This window comes from Electrophorus electricus, chromosome 15, assembly GCF_041902795.1.
Source record: "Electrophorus electricus isolate QZ-2024a chromosome 15, ASM4190279v1, whole genome shotgun sequence".
Taxonomy (NCBI): domain Eukaryota; kingdom Metazoa; phylum Chordata; class Actinopteri; order Gymnotiformes; family Gymnotidae; genus Electrophorus; species Electrophorus electricus.
The window spans coordinates 9,240,203-9,265,000 of NC_137511.1; the positions used below are offsets into that span (position 1 = coordinate 9,240,203).

At 38.4% G+C, this 24,798-nt stretch overlaps 2 protein-coding genes across 4 annotated transcripts in view; both read right to left on the minus strand.

Moving 5' to 3' along the window:
- Positions 1-13,568, minus strand: part of LOC113572812 (testican-2-like) — a 29,203-nt gene extending 15,635 nt beyond the window's left edge. The window contains exons 1-3 of the mRNA XM_027002675.3: positions 13,205-13,568; positions 1,523-1,531; positions 989-1,034 (exon numbers count right to left, since the gene is read on the minus strand). Of these exons, the coding sequence (XP_026858476.2) occupies positions 989-1,034; positions 1,523-1,531; positions 13,205-13,393 (244 nt within the window). The 5' untranslated portion in view covers positions 13,394-13,568. The remainder of the gene's footprint in view (positions 1-988; positions 1,035-1,522; positions 1,532-13,204) is intronic.
- Positions 13,569-20,250: 6,682 nt separating this feature from the next.
- ascc1 (activating signal cointegrator 1 complex subunit 1) overlaps positions 20,251-24,798 on the minus strand; it is an 8,565-nt gene continuing 4,017 nt past the window's right edge. For all 3 annotated transcript variants that reach the window (XM_081697847.1, XM_081697848.1, XM_035533768.2), the window contains 5 exons: positions 24,442-24,575; positions 24,017-24,136; positions 23,518-23,642; positions 21,903-21,976; positions 20,251-20,637 (listed from right to left, as the gene is read on the minus strand). In XM_081697847.1, the coding sequence (XP_081553973.1) occupies positions 20,521-20,637; positions 21,903-21,976; positions 23,518-23,642; positions 24,017-24,136; positions 24,442-24,575 (570 nt within the window). In that variant the 3' untranslated portion in view covers positions 20,251-20,520. The remainder of the gene's footprint in view (positions 20,638-21,902; positions 21,977-23,517; positions 23,643-24,016; positions 24,137-24,441; positions 24,576-24,798) is intronic.

Here is a 24,798-nt window from a genome sequence, read left to right on the forward strand (position 1 = left end):
CTTAGAAACTGTAAACCTTATAAATATACTTAAAAAACAAAAGATTTTAACCGATATAGTGATAGGTTGAACTAAATGTTTCAAAAGCATTTTTTGATACAGAAAAAAACACTATGCCAAAATAAAACACTAAAAAAGTGCTGATTTTAAATTTCCAAAAAAAGGTTTTTTGAAAAAAAGAATTTGTGTGATCATTTAATTCAGTGTATGAATTTCAAATATTCCTTTCCTAAACAAAATCATTGGAAATGTGGTTTCTGTTTGATTCCAATATCTTAAATTAGTTATTCCATTCTGGTTTTTGGGGTCATCATAGCACAGAAGGAGCATTTCTTAAAGTGTTTAATAAACAAGGAGGAAATTAGGATGCAGATAATTTATCTGTTCTAGTTCTTTTAAGCATCACTTTTGATACAATCGACAATGACACCGGCTACAAAACTCAGCTGACCTCTCCAGCTCTGTGTTAAATTGGTTCTTAACCTTGCTGAGTGGCAGTGAGTATAATGTTGTGCTTGAAAGTTTCTAATGCAGCCATAGAGTCCCTCTAGGTTCAGTCCTAGGACCAGGTCCATTTAATCTATTCATGCTCCTGTTAGCCAGGATAATTAATAAATACATTTCCTTCTACCATTATACATCTGATATGCAGCTGTTTATGGATAATGACCCTCAAAGTTTTCAGTCTACACTCAGGCAGGAATCCACCAATCACACATCACAACCACTCCCCAGTTCCCAATAACCCATGTATTAATTATTCCCTTATTCCCCTTTCTCCTTTCTTCTTATTTATTCTACATCTACCAGTTTAAGTACCTCTCTCCAGTGCTTTGCATTCGAGCCACCACAGCCATTTGACGAGTGCTCTGCTAGTCCATTTGGTAACACCACTTTTAATTCCTATTATATTGTTTTTTGGTAAAGCACTCATTGACAAGGATCAGATATTCTGTGAAATGTCTTTAAAGCTGAGAGATGTACTTACTTTCCTCAGAACCCTGGGGATCTTCTACTGTTCTGATGTAGTCATCCTAATAGACAAACAGAAATAAATAGAAATAAGTGAAATTTAATATATCTACAATTAATTATATGTGTAAGATTCAATATATCACACTGAGATGCTTTATTAAATGATATGGGTATCTTATTTTGAGCTAATCCCATTTTCAGCATTAAACATGACATAAATTACAGTCATAACTAACAAGATTCAAAAAATAACTTTTGCTTCTGTCACCATGGGAACACAGATCACAACTTGACGTTCACACCCACAGGAACAGAACCAATGGAAACTCACTCAGTTTGAGCAACATGCTAAGTGACTTAAAAGGGATGTCCATGTACTACATACTTGTTTCAAATTAAGTTTCTTTTAATTGCAGTCAGGAGTTATAGTGATTTTTGTATACTTAGGTTTATGTACTGCAAGTTTCAAATGTAAATGAAAATCACAGAAAACCGCATTTATGCCATCACCATAAAAGTAAGAACAAAATTAGGAACAGTGACCTACCTCCACTTCCTTCAGTGGTGGGATGGAGAGCAGGAACAGCAAGTTGAGAAAAAGAGAAACGAGAGGGAGGGAGACAATGTTAGAGAAAAGGCACATCAAAGAGCAACAGTCTTTCAGTACATATGTGAAGGATTGTGCTTTAAATGTCCATGTGTTCCCACCAGTGTTCCCACAAGTAGTTGAAATGGCCTCTGCATTCCAAGGATGCCTAAAGAAAAATGATTAGAGCTGATCGTGATAAGCTGATCAAAGCTGACTGGTGGTACTCTGCTCTTCTATTATTGTGCTTATTAAATGCTAAATCCATGATCAGCTGTCTGAACCATGTGCATTTCATGTTTTTTATCTGATAGTATAATTTTTATTCTAGCCTCATGCAGTCTGAAAAACATAAGCTCATTCTCAAACAGAGTTTGCCCTGAAACACAAAGGCTCCATGTGTCTGATCCAGCAATTGTTTGGCTAGGATTCATAAGATCACTTCATTGGTAATGTCTGAGATTGATTAGGATGCTCAAAGCACACAATAAAAAAGTGATTTGTTGGAGGGATCATATTTTATGTTGAATCCTTCTGTGATATCAGTATTGCTAAGGTCAATATTGCGCTAATGATTAACAAACACTCATTTGACATATTGTGCAGTCCTAGCACTGAAACCTTAGTGAAAAACATTTCTTTAATTACTTCACCAAAAAATCCCATGCAGGCGATATAGCTGCAGTCCAATAGTTAGTGTGGTTTGCTTCTCCTGGGAAGATTTGATGCATATAAGTTTGTCACAATAGACTATGCAACACTACCTAATTACAAACCTGTTAACAATATACTGTTGTTATAAATTAATATGAAATAAGACAGCGGACAGTATATGACAGAATAGAATAGCCACAAATCACACAATTACAATATTATGATAATTTCTCTGTCCCTGGCACGCTAAAAAAAGCAAAGTAAACTGCTCTTTTCTCTTTCTGAGAAAGACTGAAAAATAGGTTTCCTGTCCATGCTCATTGATGCCCAGTAAACAGTAAACAGACAACCCTCAACGCCTCTCACTTGCGCTCACATTTATTTTACTCCACAAATGTGCAGTGCCAAAGCAAACACAGCTCCACTTGCTCATTTTAGCACCTAATGTGTAAATAAAAGCCTTCAGTGAGCATACATCCCCTTATGGTTAACCAGGATGTGAGATGTTAGGTGTTATCCAGCTTTGAGGATTGTAGTGTTTGTCCTTGCTTGACTGAGAATACTGAATACATGCAAACTAAACACTTTCCAAATGAGTGAATTCTCATATTTGGCACATCTGAAATGTAGAAGCAAAGGCATGCCCCACTGTTCTGGAATAAGAACAAATGCTAACCATGAGCCTGTTGCATGGCCCAGTGTGTGCCCTCACCAAGCCGAGATAGGCCTGCTATGACCAGGGAGATGATACGAGGGGTGAGAGGAGCGCTGTTCTCTCACAGTGGGAGTATCCCAAGGGTCTCAGGATTCATAGCATCCAACCTCACCTCAGCAAGTGTGCCAGTGCCATGTTCGCTTAGCCAGTGTAGTTCAGGGTGCTCAGACTAATGGAACATGACTGCCCAGATGTTGCTCTGGGCCTCCAGAGAGCCACGTTAATGCTAACACTAATACTAGCCTGACTGAGTCTGGATACAAGCCTGAATGAGGCACTTTACTGGGGGCCAGAGATAGAACCAAGCATGATGTGTCCTTTGTCCTTGAGATGAAACAATTTAACCACATGTCTTATCACTATCACACAGAGGAACTCTGCAAGGACATGTACAACTGGAAAGATGGTAAAGGCACCCTCCCATACACACATACAAACCTACCTTCAAGAACACTTGTTCACACCAGACATATATATATATGTGTGTGTGTGTGTGTGTGTGTATGTTTTGTGTGTGCATTTTAATTCTTTATTCTAATCTCATCATATATTCCATGGAAAGTGATTGTCCCAACACAATCTTCTACTGATAAATATAATTAAGATAGAAGACTAGGAAACATTTCTAAAATGCACAGTGGAACCATTTCTGGTTGGTGTCTCTGGCGTCCCTGCTCGATGTAAGTGGAGCATGACCTACTGGGATACTCTCTGGAAGGAAATTCAGCCTGGTTCACATTTGCATTTGTAAGCCACAATGGTCCAGTATATGAATACATGACAGAACATATATGAGTTTGTAGGCTTCACATCCTCTCAGTCTATAGCAATCAAACTGATCTGTTAAACCATGACCATCAATTTACTTTTTTGCTTTATTTATACATTTGACGGGGGACAACATGTAAATGTTATTTATTTATTTTTTATTTGTGTATTTATTTATAGTGGCTTTTGTTGGTTGGTTGGCTTAATTGCAGTGTCAGGGTTACTCAACATTTGAATTTCAAAAGACAATTCACAAGTCACTTACATTTCAAACTGGATGAAAGCTTGAGACTGAAACCTTGGCTACACAAAGGAAATATTATTTCTTAGGCTGACGCATCAACTGACTAATACATATGTTCTTTGACAAATGTTTCACTGTGTGGAGCATAAGAATGAGTATCAGGAATGTATAAAGTGTCTTACATACAGTTTGTCTGAATGCTTACAAAACACCGGCTTATTACACTTTATTACTAGGGGACGATTTAAATACAGAACATTTACAGTAAATGAAAGCACAAATACTAAATAAATGTTATGACTCAAATTATCCTACACAATCATGCATTTTAAATAACTATCCTACAGGAGCTCAGCAGTTCCTTTCCCCACTGTAAACTGGGCGTTTTGCCATGCCATTTGCTTTCACAGTGATTGGCTAAAGGTGACATGATTCAGTGTGAACGGTTAGCAATGCATGGTAGCTACTGAGAATGTATGTGTGATAACCACAAATGGTGAACTATTCGCTTGATCAGCACACAGTGGATCAGCTTTCAGTAAGTGAGTAAGGTAAGGTAAGGTAAGGTAAGTCAAGAAAGAAAAACACAGACGAGGTGAAAAAAGAAAGAAAGAAACCATTTTTCTCTCAACTTTGAGAGTTTGGCAAAGTATGCTGTGAGCTGAAAGGGTTGGCACAGTGTGTCTTCTGTCTTACTGCTTTCCAAATGAGAGAGGAATGGTGGAGGCCCACTGCTGCTTCATCCACTTGCAGACACATTAGGAGCACCTTGCTGACAATACCCACATATTAGGCAGGCTAGACAACACAAAACAGAAAAGCTGTGACGGCTGTCATTTTGCTCTGCTTGACAGTGATTCCATACTTTGTGAACTTTGAAGATCCTCTCTGCTAATGTCTCCCTTGAATCTCATTGACTCAAGTTTAAATTTCAATTCCATCTCGGAATGCTGTGTCTGTTTTAATTGTGTATGAGTAATATCTGAATCTTTAAAGTTTGATGTTTACATTCAACTCCTACATTCAACTCTATAAGCTAGTCATAATAACTTTTAATATGTCTCTTGAAAGACAATATAAGCTCAGCCACATGATGGTTTGTAATCAACAATGATTATTAATGGTTAACATGTTTAACAGTTATTTATTAGGTCACCCACAGATAGACTTAACAAATCAACAATCCTCAAGTACAGTCCTGGGCTTAAAGGCATGTGGTGCAAATAAGAACAGATCATTCCAATTACGCTAAACTTGAATCCCATCCTGAATCTACGTTGATGCAGATCTGCAAGCTTCTATAACACACCAGCAATGAGAACTTTGAGCAACTTGGGGATTTAGTGTTTTGAGTGTCCTGTTAACAGTTTGGTACATTTCCTGCTCTAGCAAAATGTCTACACCTAGTAGTCAAGTGGAAAAAGTAGAAAAATCACCAATATTGTAGTCCCTTCTGTCAAGCCAACAGTTTATCAGTGTTCCATTTAAAAAATATTGGTTTGATATGTTCTTGTGTTACATGAGTTGGACACAAATTCTAAAGGGAAAAATTGTTAAAAGCATCTTTAGCCAACTTAGCCAAGTCACAGTAGTAAGCTGTGATAAAAGCTGGAGAACTTGGCTATGGCTTGAAGTGATCACAGAGTAAACCCCAGTTGGATCCTTGAAGAAAAGCCAGTTTAGATGTGACCTTTTTTGTATCTGCTAATAGTAAGTCACTAACATGTAAACATGTCAGGTGCACTGAGGCTGCAGAAATGAATGAAATAAGAGCCTTGCTGACAACTGCACAGTCAGCAGAAAAGACATTTAAGATGAGATCACTGGGATACATAAAAAAGACTGTTCTGTCAGATCAGAACAAGGGCTTTGAGAAATGTTCTCCCCAGGGTAAAGAACCTGTGTTTCTGAATGCCCCACTCTTTCTTTGGTTCTGTGTAGTACAATAACATAAGAAAACTAATATTGATCATAGGTAAAACTATTAGAAAAGATGTGAATTCAAAATTCATTCAAACTTGATAGTCTAAGGGAATGCATTTGTTGAGTGTGATTAATTATATCTCTTCAAAACAGCATAATACCTGGAGACTCAACAGTCTGCCCCCATTGTCATGCCAAGATTATATCTCAGTGAGCTTCATAAAGGCTTAACTTATCCCCTGCTATTTGAAACCTGATATGACATTCAGGTTTCAGATAGCATTTTCAAATGAAACCTCATATCTGAGTCCTCCATGCAGTATTGGGTCACAGGTGTCAGTGTTCTCACAGCACTCCAGGAATCAACAAGAACAAGACAATAAAGGCAAACGTGAGCAGCTCAGATCACTACTGCCATTAGACTATAACCTTTCCCTAAGTGAATCATTTAGAAAAATATCTGACTTATCTTACATAGCTGACACTGAATTAGACAAAGCCATACATTCTGTAAAACTAAGCTAGTAATAGGAGGAAATTATAATATTACAGCTGGTAAACTGATTAAAAAAGATTTAGCTGAATTCACAAGCTGACTAAATTTAATTTCATTCCAGAATGAATATGAGCACTTGAACATGTACAACACAAAACATTACAGTTCTCTTTTTCATATCTGTGGATACTCAGTTGGTACAGCTGTGCATTGTATGAGTTCCAAATGAGATTTTGATGCACTGTTTTCAGGTGAGCGAAAAAAGGCTGTCAGTGACACCTCCGTCCAGTCACCCCCAGCATGTAACGGCTGATTAAGGTCATTTCAGTAGGCCCGCTCTGCAGATCCATTACTGCATCACTGTGCTGAATTAACTAACCCTCCCTCTGCCTCTCTCTCTCTCTCTCTGTCTCTCTCTCTCTTTCTCTCTCCCTTCCTCACACATACACAAATGTAGTTCGGTTTTGAACTGATCACTGAAAATGCACTCCCCCCCCCCCCCCCTACTAGGGATCTGCTATTGAATTGCACAAATAAAACTTAAACACAGCAGAATGAATTGAAAACTGTCAATATGTTTCACACTGCTAAGCCAGTGTAAAGAATAGATGGCAGAAGGCTATGTAATGCACTGCAGACAGCATCTTGCCTGGTCCCGTAAGAACAGGTATATCAGCATACAGTAAGCAGCTTTCCCGCATCATAAAGCAAATGCTGGCAGAAGCAGTAGTTCCCAAGGAGGGCAGTCCAAGGTGTCACAGCCACATTGCCCAAGGCAAGAGCACTAAACAGAGGAAGCCACCACTTCCTCTGTGCATATGAACAGGACAACCAGCGCTGCCTGTGTCCATGCTGAAAGTATTTATATGCTGTAGTATGCAGTGTACTCCTGTAATGTTGCACTGAGAGGAATGCAGGGCACCCTGCTGGGTGAGCTGGAAAAGGCCAGGTGCAATTTAACAGACGACTCATTAAGAATTAAGCACCGTGATGAGAAATATGTGTGTGCTGATATGTTGTCTACTGAAGCTCCCCATAAGATCACTCATTAATATGTGAACATGATGCACTATGTAAGCAATGCTGTGAACAGAGATGTCAGCTTACAGTTCGAGAATGGTCTGTCAGCACAGACCATTCTAGAACCCAACTGGAACAAACTCTAGAGCTGTGTCCGATACTGTTCTCTATTCACTATAGTGCACTACTTTGCGGTTCAGCCATCTTGTAGTGGTGTCCAAAAATGTAGTGCGGGATATCCGGTGCACTGTAACAATTCCACAGTGCCCCACAATAAGTAGTGTACAATCAATGCACCCAAGTGGATAAGGAACGTCCATAATTCACTGCACTGTTTGGTTTGAAGATCTGTACACAGCTTCTCTAGGGGGGACAGAGGGATGATGGTGACATCTTCAGAGAGGCCTCGCAGGCCTGTTACAAATGTAAGCAGCAGGTTAACTGAAGAAATGCTTTTCAATTTTTGAAGTTGTTTCTGAAATCTCATAGAATAAGTTTACATTTACATCTAGATTTGATAACTTTCAGGTCAAATCATTTTTTGTTAAAAATCTTTTTTACAAGCATGCTAGCCAGTTAGCTACCAAACCAATGGACCACTTACATTACCTCTGGGACAGATAAAGATGTGGTGAGTTTAATTTGCCCGCAGCAGAGCAGGGGTACTTTTCTCGGGAAAGAGGCATGCAGCTCAACAAGGATGATGCTTTGTGAAACCATGTGTGCAACCCACGGTTTCTTATTTTACCTGAGATGTCGTCAAATTTGTTACAATGGACTATGGTTTGACATTCCGATTGTTTATAAGACACAATCTGCTATAACATAGTAATAAGATAACATGCTAACTTAGTGTCTGAAATCATTCACTGACTCGATGTATACTAGTGTTCTATGTAGTTATCTAGATTTTTGCATGTAGGAAATAGTGAATAGAGCATAGTTTCAGATACAGCTTAGTTATAAGCATTCAGTCTGCCTGGTTATAGAACGCAGACTTTCTTCCACCCACACTGCCTTGCAATGTCAACGGAGGCACTGATTCCAATTACAGATAGGCCACGCGTTATGCAGAGAACATGTTGTCCCCTCACTAATGGCACAGCAGCTTGAGCAGATCATTCTCCACAGGACCAAAGCATAAGACAACAGGTCTTACAGCTGCTCTGTCCACATCACTTATATAGAATTTAATAAGGTGAAAGTAAATATGTTGAGTTAAAGTAGACTTACTAGGCCCAAAGGTCAGCAGAATGTACTACTTCAGACTGTTCTATTTTTTTGAAAATGAAAACCCTACTGTAAACTATGGAGGAATATAAAGAATATGTTAAGAAATGTTAAACATAGATGTTCATGTCAACACACATTTGGAGCCAGTTCTTCAGATCCAAAAGTCCAAAAATTATGTAATTGTACTATGACTAATAAGGAGAACATTCTGGCATGAATGGATTCACAGCTTTACTAATTATACAGTTTGACATTTGAGCTGCTTGTAAGCAAATACCAGGGAAGAGAGGCTTGACTAATTTTCTTACCACCTTACATCCAAATTAAAGTTTGCTTTACATGGGTGTGATTGACTAAAGTAAGACTTGCCCTATATTCATCACAAAAATGAATGTTTTCCCATTTCACTTAAAAAACTCTATCGAATAATAAAAAATATTTTGTTCTCTGTGTGCTTGCCATCCAATGACATCCTATCTGTGTTTCCTCTCCAAAGGATCACTTTCCCAGTGGCCTGTGGAAGACTGTGCACCTGCTCTCCAATTACACATTAAACAGAAAACAGTGCAGCAGTATCTGCTCATTATTTTTGCCTGAATGCTATGTATGGTTGCTGTGACTAGCAAAGGATTAGTGTGTGTTTGTGTGTGTGTGGTCCATCATTTTAGAGTCTGTATATGTAAGTGGGCTGGGTCTTTGCTCCCCTCTTGTTTCACTTTATAATGCTACCTGCCATATTATAAACTCTTCTTCTCTCTCACATAAAAACACACTTTCAGTCATATAACTTATAAGATGTAATAGTACCACGTACCAATAGTGAGACGTAATAGTCTCTTCTTTCTCTATCACACCCTACATGCTAGGGTGCATTTGAAATGGTAGACTACATACTGTATACTGCATATGGATATGGGGCCCATTCAGTAAGTGAGTATGTAGTATTCCATTTCGGCTGCATTCATGCTTTTATTATAAATTTAAAAAATTCACCTACTAAATCTTATTCACTAATATCAGTGTAGAAGGATCCATACTCATGAAACTCACCAGAAAATCTACATTAGGCGTATCATTCCGAAAGTGAATATTGTGATACCTATGCTCCTGTGCCAGAAAATAACATGTTAGATGTACCTAACCACAGGAGATAGCATACAAGAGGCACCTGCTTCCACTGCAGACAGCTCATAGCTATTTACTGCTGAGGAGCTTCAGAGTTAATATGTGAATGAGCTCTGTACACCAGAAGCCATTGTTTCATTTGAGCATCTCAGCTTTTAGAAGAACTGTTGTTGTCTCTATGACAATGAATTGCCTTTGTTCACTAGTATGACACCCATTCTGGAGAAGTACAGTTAAATCAGAGGCAGAGAAGACAGCAAAACAAAACCCACAAGCCAAAGGCATTGTCCTCTGTTCTGCTCCACCTAATGAAGAGTAGAGGGAGCTGGAGGATATTTGTAAGGGACAGACAGATGGACTCTCTGTTCTTTTCTCTGTATTGTATAAGTGTAGAATCTTTTAGGTTTAATGAAGAAAAAACACCAAGAAGCTATTTCGAAGCTGATGGAATAATTATTGTGGTTTAAAAAGCAAGTTTTTAAAAGTCCCTCTTCCAGCCTAAATTTTCTCAAAGTATTAAATCTGCAGTAATAATAAACTGTTTGAGTAAATGAATGTTTATTTCCAAGCAGCCAATCTGGTCATAGCATGTTGCAGGCTCCTTACATGACTTAGCAGCTATAAACTGTTCATCTCGTGTCTTGTTTCTACCCCTCAAATCAATCTAGAACAGTATTCCTACAATTCATAACCTAAGGAGGACATAAAATGCCTCTTCTTACCCCCTTCTTTGCAATCTGTCCCATGAACCATAAGTGTGCCCATTGATTTACTCTGAAGAAAAAGGAAAAGATGCTTACAGGAATATAAAACCACCAGGAAAGTGCCGAACTTCTTAAAGGGGAGATGTTTTATCTGTTTACACATACTTAGCACATAAAGGCTACAAAATCCTTAGGAATGGCATAAATAAGAGAAATATTGAGAAAAAAATGTATTATCTTAAAACACAAAGACATGAGTGCTGTGAAGTCCTTATAATTTAGTCAACTATGCAATATCAGTTCTTTGGCTACAAAATGGTACCTTCTCAAGCTGAATCTGGTTGATTGTGTATCTTTTGTTTCTTCACTTTTTATATTCATACTGATTTTTTTTTTACTTGAAAATACAAATTCAAAGTAAAAGCATCAAAGTATCAAAGTAAAATCAAGTAAAAGCATGGTGTAAAAATTATTTATTTATTTGGAGAAAGAAAAAGCTTAACCTTTGCTGTCATGTCTTCTGTGCTTTGGGCTCTGAGATGCTCTTCAAATGAAAACATATCACAAAACAGCAGACGGACTGCATTCTGTTCTCTGTATGTGGTGAAAGGAATCACAGCACACAAACAAGCCAAACATTGAAATCCCATAGTTACACACCGCCTCTAATCCAATAAACACGCTTCCTCTACAAGTGTCATGGCAATAACTCATCATAGGGCTCAATACTTTGAATTGTCAGGAGTTGATCTGGATGAATGGGAATTTAGCATTAGTTCATGGATACTGAATATGACCATGCAAAGAAGAATTCATCTGGAACACTTTGTTTGTGAGTCCTTCAATGCCAGTATGATTAGTAAGTGGTAAATGATAAATCAACTAGTGTCAAGGTAGGTAGGGTCAAAATGAGCCCTAGCAGCGTTTAAAGGACATGAACACACATTGCACACATTGCAGTGTGTAAACACTAAAGAAATAGTACAATCCTCTACTCAATCAGTTAAAAGCCATTTTAAAGCTATTAGTCAACCACCAGGCAAAGCACTCAAGAGCTGTAAGTTCACCTGCACAGTCTCGTCAGCATTCTCCCATATTCCATGATCTCCCATCACCCAGTTTCTTCCTCACAAAGACATACATGGTGACTAATACAACACAGTGATGAGTAGGACACAGCAGTGACACCGGGCCATGACAGCAACATGACAGACCTGTGTTATTCCGCCTACAGCAATCCACTCGTCAATTCATTTTTGCCTCACAGTTCCTCTCAAGATTTAAATAAAACTGTCGAATCCTCTGACAGAAGCCGAGACCTAATATAAAGCACCCGCTCCACCTCCCTGCTCCACCTAGACTCCACACACGTCTCTTCCCCTTACCTGTCACCTGGCTCGCACCATGGCCCAAGTAGCCTCTCACACAAGATAAATAACTACACGTCTTGCCCCCTCTACCTCAAGTGGACAGTAGATCTGGGGGGAGCAGCCAGGCTTCAGCTGCTGTTTTTTTCTGTTAGGCATGTGTGAAGGTGTGAGGCGGGTGGTGAAGCAGCGTGGGTGCAGTCATACGTATCGTCATTCTTCCGCTGCTCTAAAACTCATTTTCCATGCAGGCAAATGAGGCAATCAATAAATATTGATTAAGGAATGCAGACGCTAGTCCAAGCCCCCGTTTGAAATTCAATTGAATTTTAAACCCGAGCCATGTTCACAGCTTGATTAATTCCGAGAGCAATACTACAATCTTCAACGAATTGTCAGCAAGCCTCTTCATATCACCTGTTTTAAGTCTTTCTTAAAGAGTCGGAGGTTTTTTATTACACTCACATTGCATAATCCCACTTTTCACAATGCCATCTAAACTTTTTTTATTTCAGTGATAACCTTTTAAGTGAGCAGATTTTTAGGACACAGGTAACTGGAGAAGAATGTTATACTCATATAAATAAAATACAGGGATAATAAATACATTAGTCTTTATGTTTTGTTTTAGGAACTTGTGATTTTAATTAAGGTGCATTGTATTACATAAATAATTTCATAGGTAAATAGGTAAACTTAGGGGCTAAAGGACGACTAAACGAAGACGTTCTCTTAGATGTCTAGTCATCTGGACAGGTGGTAAGGGTAATGCAAAACACCTGACAGAATTATAAATAAGATTCTACATCTGACCTGCAAATTATAAAGTCATGGATGGAAGCACTATTTTGGTTTGCTGGTAGGCTGCTGGAATAGGTTACGACAACAGTCGGATGAGGGTGTTTTTACTATTTTCGCGTGCGGCAATCGGGCGTTGTCAGTTAAACGTCTTATTTAACTTTCTAGGCAGGTGGAGAAGATAATCCAGCATGTGATGCAATGCAACCCAGTTATCGTCCTGCAGAAGTCATAAACGTCTTGTGACAATTCGAGCAATAGCAGAATCTTAGGACGTGAATTAAAATTTTGGATAGGCATACGTGTACTTGCCTGGGAGAAATCGCGGAAGCGCATTTGATAATGATAATGATGAATGAAATTTAGTTTCTATACTAATTTTGTCAAAACTACCAGAATAATCCTCTATGGTTAACGGCATCAGCTGTATAGGATACATTTAGCTAGTTTATATATAGTATTAAGTTAGCAGCATCGTTCACCATTCATTCCTTGGAAGCATAGTTTAAACAATGAAATGTGGTTTTCTTTGTCATTACACTTGTTCCATTGCTTCAATAAAATACATATTATAGATTAGAAAAATGCCAACTCACGTCTCGAAAACGGTTCCAGTGCTTTATCTTGCGGCTGTACTGTGATATGGTTGACAGCCATTGCTCGTCTTCCATGAAATTCGCCGCATTCTCTCCCAATTTTCCAGTCTTCGCATCACCCTGCATCGTAGATCCGGCCAAGGTTAGTACCAGAATCTGAAGACACACTAGATTTGTTATCCCGGCCATCAGTACTGCGTTATGTCGGTGAAAAATACTATTTCTTTCCCTCGGTCTTCTTCCTCGCACACAAACACTACAAACTAAACGGTAAGGAGCGCGAAGTGATGTCCGCGAATGTGATCTCTCCAGCAGAAGCAAAGCGGCAAGTAGGGGTGTGTGTGTGTGTGTGTGTGTGTGTGTGTGTGTGTGAGAGAGAGAGAGAGAGAGAGAGAGAGAGAGAGAGAGAGAGAGAGAGAGAGAGAGAGAGAGAGAGAGAGAGAGCAACAGACAGACAGACAGACACAGAGAGAGAGAGAGAGAGAGAGAGAGAGAGCAACAGACAGACAGACACAGAGAGAGAGAGAGAGAGAGAGAGAGAGAGAGAGAGACACTGACTGACTGACCGACTCATCAAAACGTGATTAGGTTTCTTGATCAGTTTGGTCAGCTATTACAAATGGCCAAATATTAGCATATAACGGTGGGCTAATAGTGTGGGATAATTGAGTGGGAAATTATAACTAGTACACCATGGTACAATAATCCACAATGAGGGTGAAATGCGCCTCTTATATTTGATCATTCCTACCACAGAAAGGTGAAAGGCCCATGCTGACTCCAGATTATAGTTACTTAAAATCTTTGATAGCATGACAAGAGATCAGACACATGGAAACAGGCCCCTACCAGTGCATACAGACACACTACTGCAGTGCACAGCTTCAGAACCCAGTTTAGATTCTACATTTAGGAACTTTTGCTACAGCATAAATAGGAGATTAGTCTGATCCTTAAGAACTTTCAGCATACAATAATTCAGTGCTTGTAATGGCATTTGAGGATCCAGATTATGAACACATCCCATTGAATAAATTTACACCTAAACTCCAATTATGTCTTGAATTGAATTTCACCATGACTAACACTTTACTTACGGGCATTGTTTAGAAGGCTACACGACACCTAGCATACCAAATCCATTCATGACAACTGACTTGAACATGCATATACATGTATAAATGCCTATTATAACAAGGGTAAGATGATATAAATGTTACTTTTGTCAATTTTGATGTCAAGTCGACATAACTATGCTAAGTTAAAGATTTTTGGTGATACTAAAAAACACTAAGCTGCAAAGTAAGTTGTCATTTCAAAGTCAGACACTACAAAGTGTCATGACATCTCCTAATATCACCAAAAATTTTGATGTAGTTATGATAACTTGACATCAAGGTTGACAAAAGCAGGTTTTATGAGATCTCCTGTTTGGCACCAGTGGGTCAGATGGACAGGACATGAAAACACCTGGTTTTAGAGTAGCACATCTAAAACCAGATTTGAGTTAAGGAGAAACTTATGAGAAATGAATTGATACCATTATTTTTTCTGTCCTTTAAAATATATTACTTACACAATTATTTATACAGCAGGTTGAGAATATCCTTGTCAATATATGTATATTTTTTATTAGAACAGCAGTGGTATATTTATTAATTTCTTGAAAACACAAATGTAAATTATTTACAAAAAAGCTAAGTCATTTTAAGTCTGAAAGTAATAAACATAATCAATATCATCTACATATGTATCTTATCATTAAAACAAGTCAATCAATAAAACATTTCCTGCACCCTTGGCAGCAAATCAAACAAAAGCTTTGTAAATATTCATCAGTGGACAGTGATAATCACCCAATATCCATATACCCTGAGACAAGCAATTCAGCCACTGGGGAAAAAGGGAATCAAAAAACTCAGCTTGAAAGCCAGTGATTACTGTGATGCTTATAAATAGGGGATTGCTTGATTGGACTGGTCAACAATAAATGTTTAAAAAAGAACATAAAAATGCTTTTTCCCCTTTTCAAGGCTGTATAGTCCTAACAACAGTCTACCAGCATATGCTTGAGAACACAATGCTTTTAATATTGACCAATCAGAATTTGTGTAAAATATGGCAAATTATCAGTTGAATTGGTCAGTATATTCAGATAATTCATGATGATCTGATTAGACCTTTGTATCTGGTTTCCTGAACACAGATACCTTTTCAGCTCTAGATATGTCTTGGTATTTATAAAACTGCTTCATTTGAAGTACAGAGGGTAGATTGTGTATCTAAACAATCTGAGCAACTGAGAGTAATCCATCTTATATACTTCATTTTTAATTTTAGAATTTTTATACAGTTGGAGTCTAGGTGCAATACTTAATATTTGGTGCAAGACAAAACATAATTGGTTCATCTATAATCAGAACACTGCAGATGACACCTAAGAGATTTGAACATATAAAAGTAGAGCTTGTGAATGTTACTTTTAAGAGCATATAGATATAATCATGGTGAAGGGTAGTGGGAAAACAGAAAACTGAGCAGATATTTAGAGCAGAACAAGCCTCTGGCTTTCACAATATATCTTACACACTGTTACTGAGTGGGCTTACATGAAAATACACCACATTACAGATACACTGTGTGGTATATTCTTCACCCAGTGAGTGTGTCTACAAGCAAATAGATTGTGTATTTATAAGTTACAAAGATTACTTCTTATTACAATATTTAAATGAAGGAAAATGTGTTGCTCCACAAGGTTGGTAGTGAAATATATGAATAAAATATAAGGTGGTTATTCTCCCATTTCTAGTTTATATTCAGCCTAGTGTCTGTGACAACCATCACTCAAGAGATCTGGAGCAAGCCACTGTGCAAGGTCAGCTGTTCTCTCCCCCTCTGCTTCACCTGCGTGCACCATGCTCAGCAGTGGGAGGGCCAGCGCAGGGTCAGTCCAGATCAGCCTGAATGCTAACAACGCAATTTGCTCAAACTACAGTTTACGTTTCATTACTGTTTCATTACTATAAAACACTGGCAGGTCATCAATCTCAGTTCCATGTTTAGAAGGGGTATTATTTCATAATTAATGATATATATATATATATATATATATATATATATATATATATATATATATATATATATATATATATATATATATATATATATATATATACAGAGAGAGAGAGAGAGAGAGAGAGAGAGCAGTAATTATGAAATAACAAATTGTAAGCCACAATCACACTTACCCTTTTTCCTTCCAAAGAACGCTTCTAGCCTGCTTCCCTGCTAACACGTCACCACTAAGTTTATAGGCAGTACTCACCTTTTCTATACATCAGAGCCTCCTTACAATTCAACCACGTACGAAACCCCGTTCCTGGTTTACGACTGAGAGGAATACACCCAAACAGCAACAATACAATGAAAACAAATCTATTAGTGTTGCATTGGTAGGACTTAAATCACTAGAGTTATAAAGAACTCAAAAAATGCCTAAAATGTTTGATCCATTTACAATGCACTGCACGCACGTGAATTGAGACGAACAACAACCTTTTATTTCAGTAAATCTGTACATTATTTATCCGTCTAATTTTAATGGCCAAGAACAGCAGCCTGGCATGGTTGTCACCTCGTGTCTACTCGATTATTATTGTACAGTGAAATATCAGGCATTTTCATTGCCTTTTTTCTAAGAATATCAATCATGCTGTAAGGCTCATTTTTTTACTAACACCAGGAATCACTTTACAAATGTTTACACTCTTTTTCTGTCGCCTATGTGTAGTACCAACTGGCAAGCTTTTTTTAAAAAACATCTGATCCATACAGATGAATGCCAAATGCTTAAGCCTTCCAGGCAACATTCATGACTATGCAATTCCAGCCAGCAGTACATCACCTGGTCTTAATTTCACAGAACACACAGAACACAGAATCACTAAGACAGAAAGTTGAGAAACTAAAATAAAGCAAGTGTGTTATATTTTATGTTTAAAATCCCAAACAAAAAATTAGGGAAACAGCTCCATGTTGAAAACTGTCTCTGGGTTAGTTAACAGAGCATGGCACTGAATTCATGCCCATAATACAGTGGACATAGAGAACAGAATGAACAAGAATGTAAGCAGCAAGAGAGCCAGAAGGATAAAAGACTGAAGCACAAGACAAATAGGACAATGTAAGATTTCATTTACAGTATGAATATAATATTAGAATGAATTCAGTTACATTAAATTGAATCCTAACTGAATTTCCTTTATTTATGCAAAAGCAACATCGATTTCCACATTCAAGAGAGGACAGTCAAAGACAAATAAGACCACAAGTGTTAGGACATTATATGAAATTAAAATGAATTACATTAGATTAACAGATAGCAAAATCCTTCTTGTCTCTTGCCTAAGCAGCACCATTCTCCCCCAGTGAATTGGGCACAAATATTTTTCCCAGATATTTTCCCAGAAGAATAAACATGACAGTAAACTTTCCTGATATCAACACTCAGTCACGTCCTAGTCCAAAGTGTCTGCTGGACCAGAGCATCTGACAAGAATTTGAGGCGTGCTGATCACTATTTCTATAGATTACTGCATGTATTGATGGACAGCCTCTAAATGACTTAACCCACATCTATAATAATGGTGTTCGTGCTGAGCTCTGCACTTCTGTGCTGCTATAGTGTGTGTACCACTAAAGAGTTGATCGACGAATGGCCAGAGTGAAGAAATCTTAATTTGGGCAGATGGATTGAGAGTCCCTAGGTATGTTGTTATCGAGCTTAGAGTCCTGATTCCATCACTCTAGCAAACAATCCCAAACCTCAAATATCTCAAACACATAACTAGGAAAATCTTGTCGTGCCTCCAACAATGTATATAAGCTGTGATATTGCTACTGAAACATGCTAAAGGAAGAACTCAGTCCAGCATTTATACTAACGCAGAGCTGGATTTTCTGTGTTCAGTGCACAGCGGCACCAGGGACTCGGCCTACAGCAGAGAGAGAGCTCATTAATCACGGCCTATTGGAGGAGACACAAGATCAGGCTGAATCCTCTTGGGGTGAGTGCTGGAGCCTCGGGAGGAAGAGAGCTGACTAATTAACCAGAGAGGGGGAGAGAGAGAGAGACAGAAAGAGATCAAAGATAAAATAAAAACCACGCAGCAAACCAAACGACCTTTCACAGAGCAGAAATGCCAAATGTCAGTGTGAAATATCTATATTTGAAAGGCAGTATTACAGTGAGGACTTCTGTGATAAAGTCAGCAGAGCCAGATCTAAAAGATCTGCTTAGAAATGCCTAAAACAAAATACAAAACTATTTTAGGGCAAATAAAAGCTATTTTATAAAATGTTGGGCACTGGACATTATGGAGAGGAGTGTTAATATTGATTTGGTATCTAACTACTGTTACTTAGTTCTTCACTAACTTACAGCACATTTAGATACCATTTTGCTATACATGTTATGCTTATTAATAGTGATTTGATCATTCTTTACTGTTAGGCCAGTGCATATTCACAAGTTAACAAATTATAAAGAAGCTCTGTTGGATTTTAACAATATCCGCCATCTAAGGGACATATAAAAAGCTTCTGTAAAAATGTTATAAAGTACCTCTGGTGTAATAAATGTTAATGTTTACAGGTTTATAGCATCTGACAAAAAGTACCAGTAATGAGCTTTCAACACTCTACCTAATGAGAAAACACTAAACTGTGTAGTGGTGTGGCTGTATAGGAATGTGGTTTTAATACTCTTGCAGATTATCTCAGACCTACACAATTTTACAAATTAGCTATTTAAAAAATCATAAACAGAGACATAATTAATGGTCTATTTTAATCATTAATTCATGTTAAATTATGATTTTATAGTGAATTTACAGGATTCGACAGGTTTTCAGAATGCTTCATGTAATTTGTAATGTAAATCATAGTCAACAATCTTTTGCAAGTGGACCTATATGTGAGGGATTGGCTCTGTTACTGCAGAACCCATTACTGGTAGGAGAAAGATAATATCGACACTTTCACACTAAAAGATTGTCCTAATCAAACTTTCTCTGAGGTGTTTAGAATACAAGCAAACACAGTACACATACTCACTACTACACACTAAACAAGCCCACAATCCCTACTGCACCCTAAACCAGCGTACACTCCCTACCGCAAACTAAACCAGCACACAATCAATCAGTAGACACATTCCCTACTGTGCAATAAACCTGAACACACTCCGTACTGTACAATAGAGAGCTGCTAGAGAATCCCTAAAACCATCCCATTACCATCCCCATGTGCTTCAACATTGTTCACACACCAAACATTACCAAGCACCATCCCGTCTCAATCCCCGCTCCATCTCCATGTACTTCAACTGTCCACACTCCAAAACACGTGTAACGAAGCACCATCCCAATCCCTACTCCATCCTCATGCGCCCCAGCAGTATTCACTACTGTCCAAATAATGCTAACTAGGAGTTTCTGCAAGGTCGTGATTAACCTGAACCTTCATTACAGCTCTAAACAAAACACCAAAAAGGTTAGCCATCTAGAAGAACACCACTAGGCAAGAAACCCTAGATACCACTAACAATAGGCTTTTTCCCTGGACCGTGTCAGTTCACTGGCACGGGGTGCTATTCTTTTCCTTTTGCGGACTAAGAAACTCTGGCCATGCTTGAAATTATTCCCATTTGACTCACTGGGAACCAGATGGCGTAAAAAACCATCAGTCCCTGGCATATGCTAAAGAGTGTACCACTTAATACCCAGCCTCGTTCTCTGCCCTCACAGTTCCTATGTCTCTTATTTGCACAATGGTGCTTTAGTTTTAAGCTCTATGAGGTCCCCTGCTGGCCACTAACTGCAACCTATGTGCTGTTTCACTTCCTATCACTTTTTCATCCTTTGGCACTTTCAGAAATGCACACTAAAACAAGAAACCACAAAACATCACACCATTGTGCTATGAAAACTTACATGAAAAGCAAAATAAGATTTATTTTTAAAAAACCACAATGACACAGGATATAAGCTACTTAGTTATTTTAATGCAACATTATATGTTCACTGCTGCCTCACTAAATTATATCTGCATTCAATCAGAGCAGATATACTTAATCCTCAAGGTAAGCCCCCACAATGTTTGGCGCATGAAGCTTAGAGCAGTAATCAAACTACATGGCTGACTATTTAGGCTCTCAAAACCCACAATAGTGGGGAACAAACTCCACAATAAAGAACACTCAGTATGAGTTTATCTTAATAGGTGTGTATTTGTGAATACATAAGGAATGCATGTCAGATGAAAGAGACTTGTCCAGCTGAACAGTAGTATCCTGTACAGTCCGAGGAGAACCTCTGAGATAGCCGTACAGAGTCCAACTCAAATGATCCGAAATAAAACTCCCCAAACATCTAAATGGAAGCAAGGAAGAGAAAGACAGAGAGAGGTGAAATACCAAATTAAAACTTGCAGAAAAGGGTAAAATATAATTTACTCATTGGCCAGAAGACCATGTTTTGCAGTAATGTATGCCACAAATTCTAGGAGGACTGATTTAAGATAACGTATACGGCTTTACTGCTTGAACTCTATGCTTAGTGACAACAAATTATGTGCAACAGTAATGCCTTGTTTTGCACACATACAGACTTGAGGATGTGGGTGGCAAATGAGGGTGTGCCACCCTCAGTGTGCCTGGACTCCACAAATTTCTCCCCTCATATGGTGATTACTTAATTATTAAATACAAGTTAATTTAATAATTTAATTAACCTGTATTTTTCATACAGTGCTAAGTGGATCTAAGTTAAGACTATTTGCAAGAGTTCCAGTAAGAATTCAAATAAATTTTAAGACTGTCACAATATTCGTGATGTGCTGACCAATACTTCAGGGCAATGAGCATTGTGATTCTGTAATTTTGAAAAATTCTTATACATTCATTGGTTATCATCAGCAGTGATCACCTTAATCTGAAGCATTCACCAGAAATGGGTTCAGTTCTGTGACTGTTTTTAAAGCTTATACTGTGTAAGCACAGCTGCATGGACAGAAATGTTTATATATTTAAAAAAAGGGCATGAGTGATAAGGATGCTTCTGTTTTCTTTGGCACTCATGAAGTAAACTGTTTTGCAGAAGTTAATTCCCTCTCTAATTGTCCACACCAAATCCAGTTAATCAATTTCTTCAGGAGAACCAGAATATTTGAAACATAATAGATACAGGCAAGTATTAAAGTCAACAAAGCAGGGATAGGGTAGAACAACCTTTATTTAACAGATCGTGATGGCATCAGAAAAACTGTGGATAGTCTGTGTATCCTTTGTTTAACAACTCTTGCTGATTAAATTGAGGGCACACACACATACACATACATATATATATATATATATATATATATATATATATATATATATATATATATATATATATATATGTGTGTGTGTGTGTGTGTGTGTGTGTGTGTGTGTACTTTGCTTGCACAGCTGATGAAAGACCTCTGTCTAAAAAGTTTCCTCCTCAAACTGTTGTCAGATTAAAACCATATAACAGATAACACTATTTCCAGAATTTATAACTTATATCTCACAGCTATTGCATAATGTTCCATGTGGAAATCTTGGCAGCTTTCTTCATTCTATTAACTGAAATAAAATGTAAAGCTCATTTCTCACCTCCAAAATGTTTTTGGCATCAAATGCTTCTCGATCTTTTGTAGTGTGCCTTCCCAGACCCCCTTTATCCTCCACTGTTTGATAAAAGCATATTAAAGAAGGGCACACACACACACACACACACACACACACACACACACACACACACACACACACACACACACACACACACACACACACACACACACACACACACACTTATGGCAGAGCATCCTAATTTTTAATAGCACTCTATAACCAAATAACCAACATGTCTGTCTCTTAATCATGCGCAATACATGGCATTGGAAGTGTTGGGTGCAAGGGTATGTGAGTGACTATCTGAGCTCATTCAGCGCTCTCAAAACAGCACTTTTTCTTCTGAATGTCAACATGGACAGGACCACCACAACAACAGCAGCAGCAACTGGTCAAAACAAGCTTCTTATAGAAACACAGGCCTGTGTTGCAGGCAGTAAACAGCTACTGCAGAGCTGGCTACCTTCCACTCACAGCACCTCAATGAGCTCTTTGTTAGTGGTGCAGAAAAACACCCTGCACTGCTCACGAAAACATTTTCTTATTCACTCACACACACATGCGCACGCACACAAACATACACATAGAGACACATGTACACACACAATTTTCAAGCCAACAGAAGCAGGAATGTTTTCAGGTACTGGCTATGCATCACCACTTGAGCAACTGATACAGCTGTAATCTTGAAGAGGGAGGCTCCTCTGTCACTGCTCTTCCAGGCATCTGGGTGAGGACTATTAGATTTAAGACTGCTGACAGCTTCTAAGTAGGAAGTGAGGTCATGGATATGAGAGTGGCTAGATTTGCTGAAACTTCTAAGGAAGGACAGTCATTCTCAAAAAAAGAAACATGACCACTTAGCCTTGTATTCCTATGCGAAAAACACACCAACTAGCCTTTAATCCACACAAATGAATGAGCACACAAGAATGGATGCGTAGCATCATCCAATGTGACTTTCAAAACAGGTTACACAACGCGGAGACTCTCTGGCAGCGAACAGGAACACACTGTCCCTCTGTGAACCAAATATCAGCTGTGTGCGAAACCCAAATGGTCGTGTCCAGCCCACACCGCCTCATGGAGGGAAAACTGCAGCGCCCTGCCCACTCAACCAGCAATCCAACAGTAAGGTGCTGCAGCAGCTTTAGGGAGCTTCACCATCGCTATTGATGGAGTGAGCTACTTTTGTTCCATTATATGGCAATGACATATCAGTGCTATTCTGTTTTCAATGAGTACTGTAAACAAGTTACAGCCACTTCTGTCATCAATGTTTGCTGCTGTTTCTGAGTTGGGGCATGGGTAGGTATTAGTAGGTGTCTGATATGTAATACTGAAGTTTATCATTTTACACACACACACACACACACACACACACACACACACACACATTTTTATATATATGTATGTATATAGTGTGTGTGTGTGTGTGTGTGTGTGTTAGTTACTTGGCTGCCCTTGGGGAAGACGACCAATTGCCAGGGAAAGTGTACTGGGAACATATTTTCATCCATGTGCTCAATGTGTTAAAGTGCAGGCAATAGGAGTGTGAGAAATACTATGCAGGTTAATGTGCATAGTAGACACATACCTGAGGGATCTTTCCTGAACAGTGTGTTCATGACAGTAGCGTGAAGTTTCACTCTGTCCCACTCTTTATCCATCAATCCTGCTGCTACAAAACACTCCACCAGCCTGTCTGCTATCACCTGCAATCTGCACACATGGACACATGCACACACCAATAAGCTTTACTTTGTTTTTAGTAATCAAAAATTATTTTATGATAAAATGTATGTATTTTACCAATGCTGAAATAGAAAAATAATCATTTTTTCCACTTCATTTTCTGTTGGTACAGCTTATGCTACAGTGCCACATATTGCTTAGTTCACTCAGCAGATCAATGTGAACTTACCACTGCAAAAGGAAAATGTGAAAGAAATGTAGCACCTGCTATAAACGTTCTGCAATGCTTCAAAGGAACATTTGTTGGCCCTCTTTTACTGTAGACTATAATGCAATAAGGAAGCAGAGCAATCAAAGGTCATTAAAGCGTAACAGCAGGCTCACTGAGGCATGCTGCTTACTTGTTGGAGCCATCCTGAACGCTGACCTTGGCATACAGGACGTCCACCATTGAGGGATCGTCATTCATGTATTCGATTCCCCTCACCTCCAAGGGTAGAGGCTTCCCTTTGGTTATATCCCTGCAAGTATAAACAAACATATACATACACTGACTTCTCAATACATATAATACAATATACCAGACATAATTCCTGGCCTAACATGTTCTAACACCTACTAACTACTCTATGTGTGGATAGAGTAAGGTGTAACTGTGTGTCATTCCGTATTAAAGTTTTATAGGTGTGGTGAACAAAAACCATCAGAAAACTTGAACAAAGAAAAAAAAAAGCAATTTCCTTTTAACAGAAATACAGAATGTCCTATTAAGAGAGTAATTTGGTCCACAACACAGGTGTCTTAGATACCCAAGTGTCTTAGATACCTGATGAAACTCTGAAACTTCTGAAGAAGCTCACATGCTCGCATCACTTCCTGTTCATTCAGTAGGGCCATGGTTCCTATAGTAAGGTGCAGTTTAGCTGGGTTTTGAAAGACACTTCCGTCCACGCCCATATCCTGCAGAGAGTAATGGACTGACTGAGATAACAATGCGGTTTATCACTTTTGTACTAAAGTAAATTTCTTTGGTGCTATTTTTGAATGCAGACATTTGACATTGCTTATCAGTGACTCCTATAAAGTGCAATCAGAATGTGCAAAAAAAAAAAAAAAAAAAAGTATTCATGAGGTTCAGCTCTGCATCCATACAGATACAACAAATTATCCACACCAGCCATTT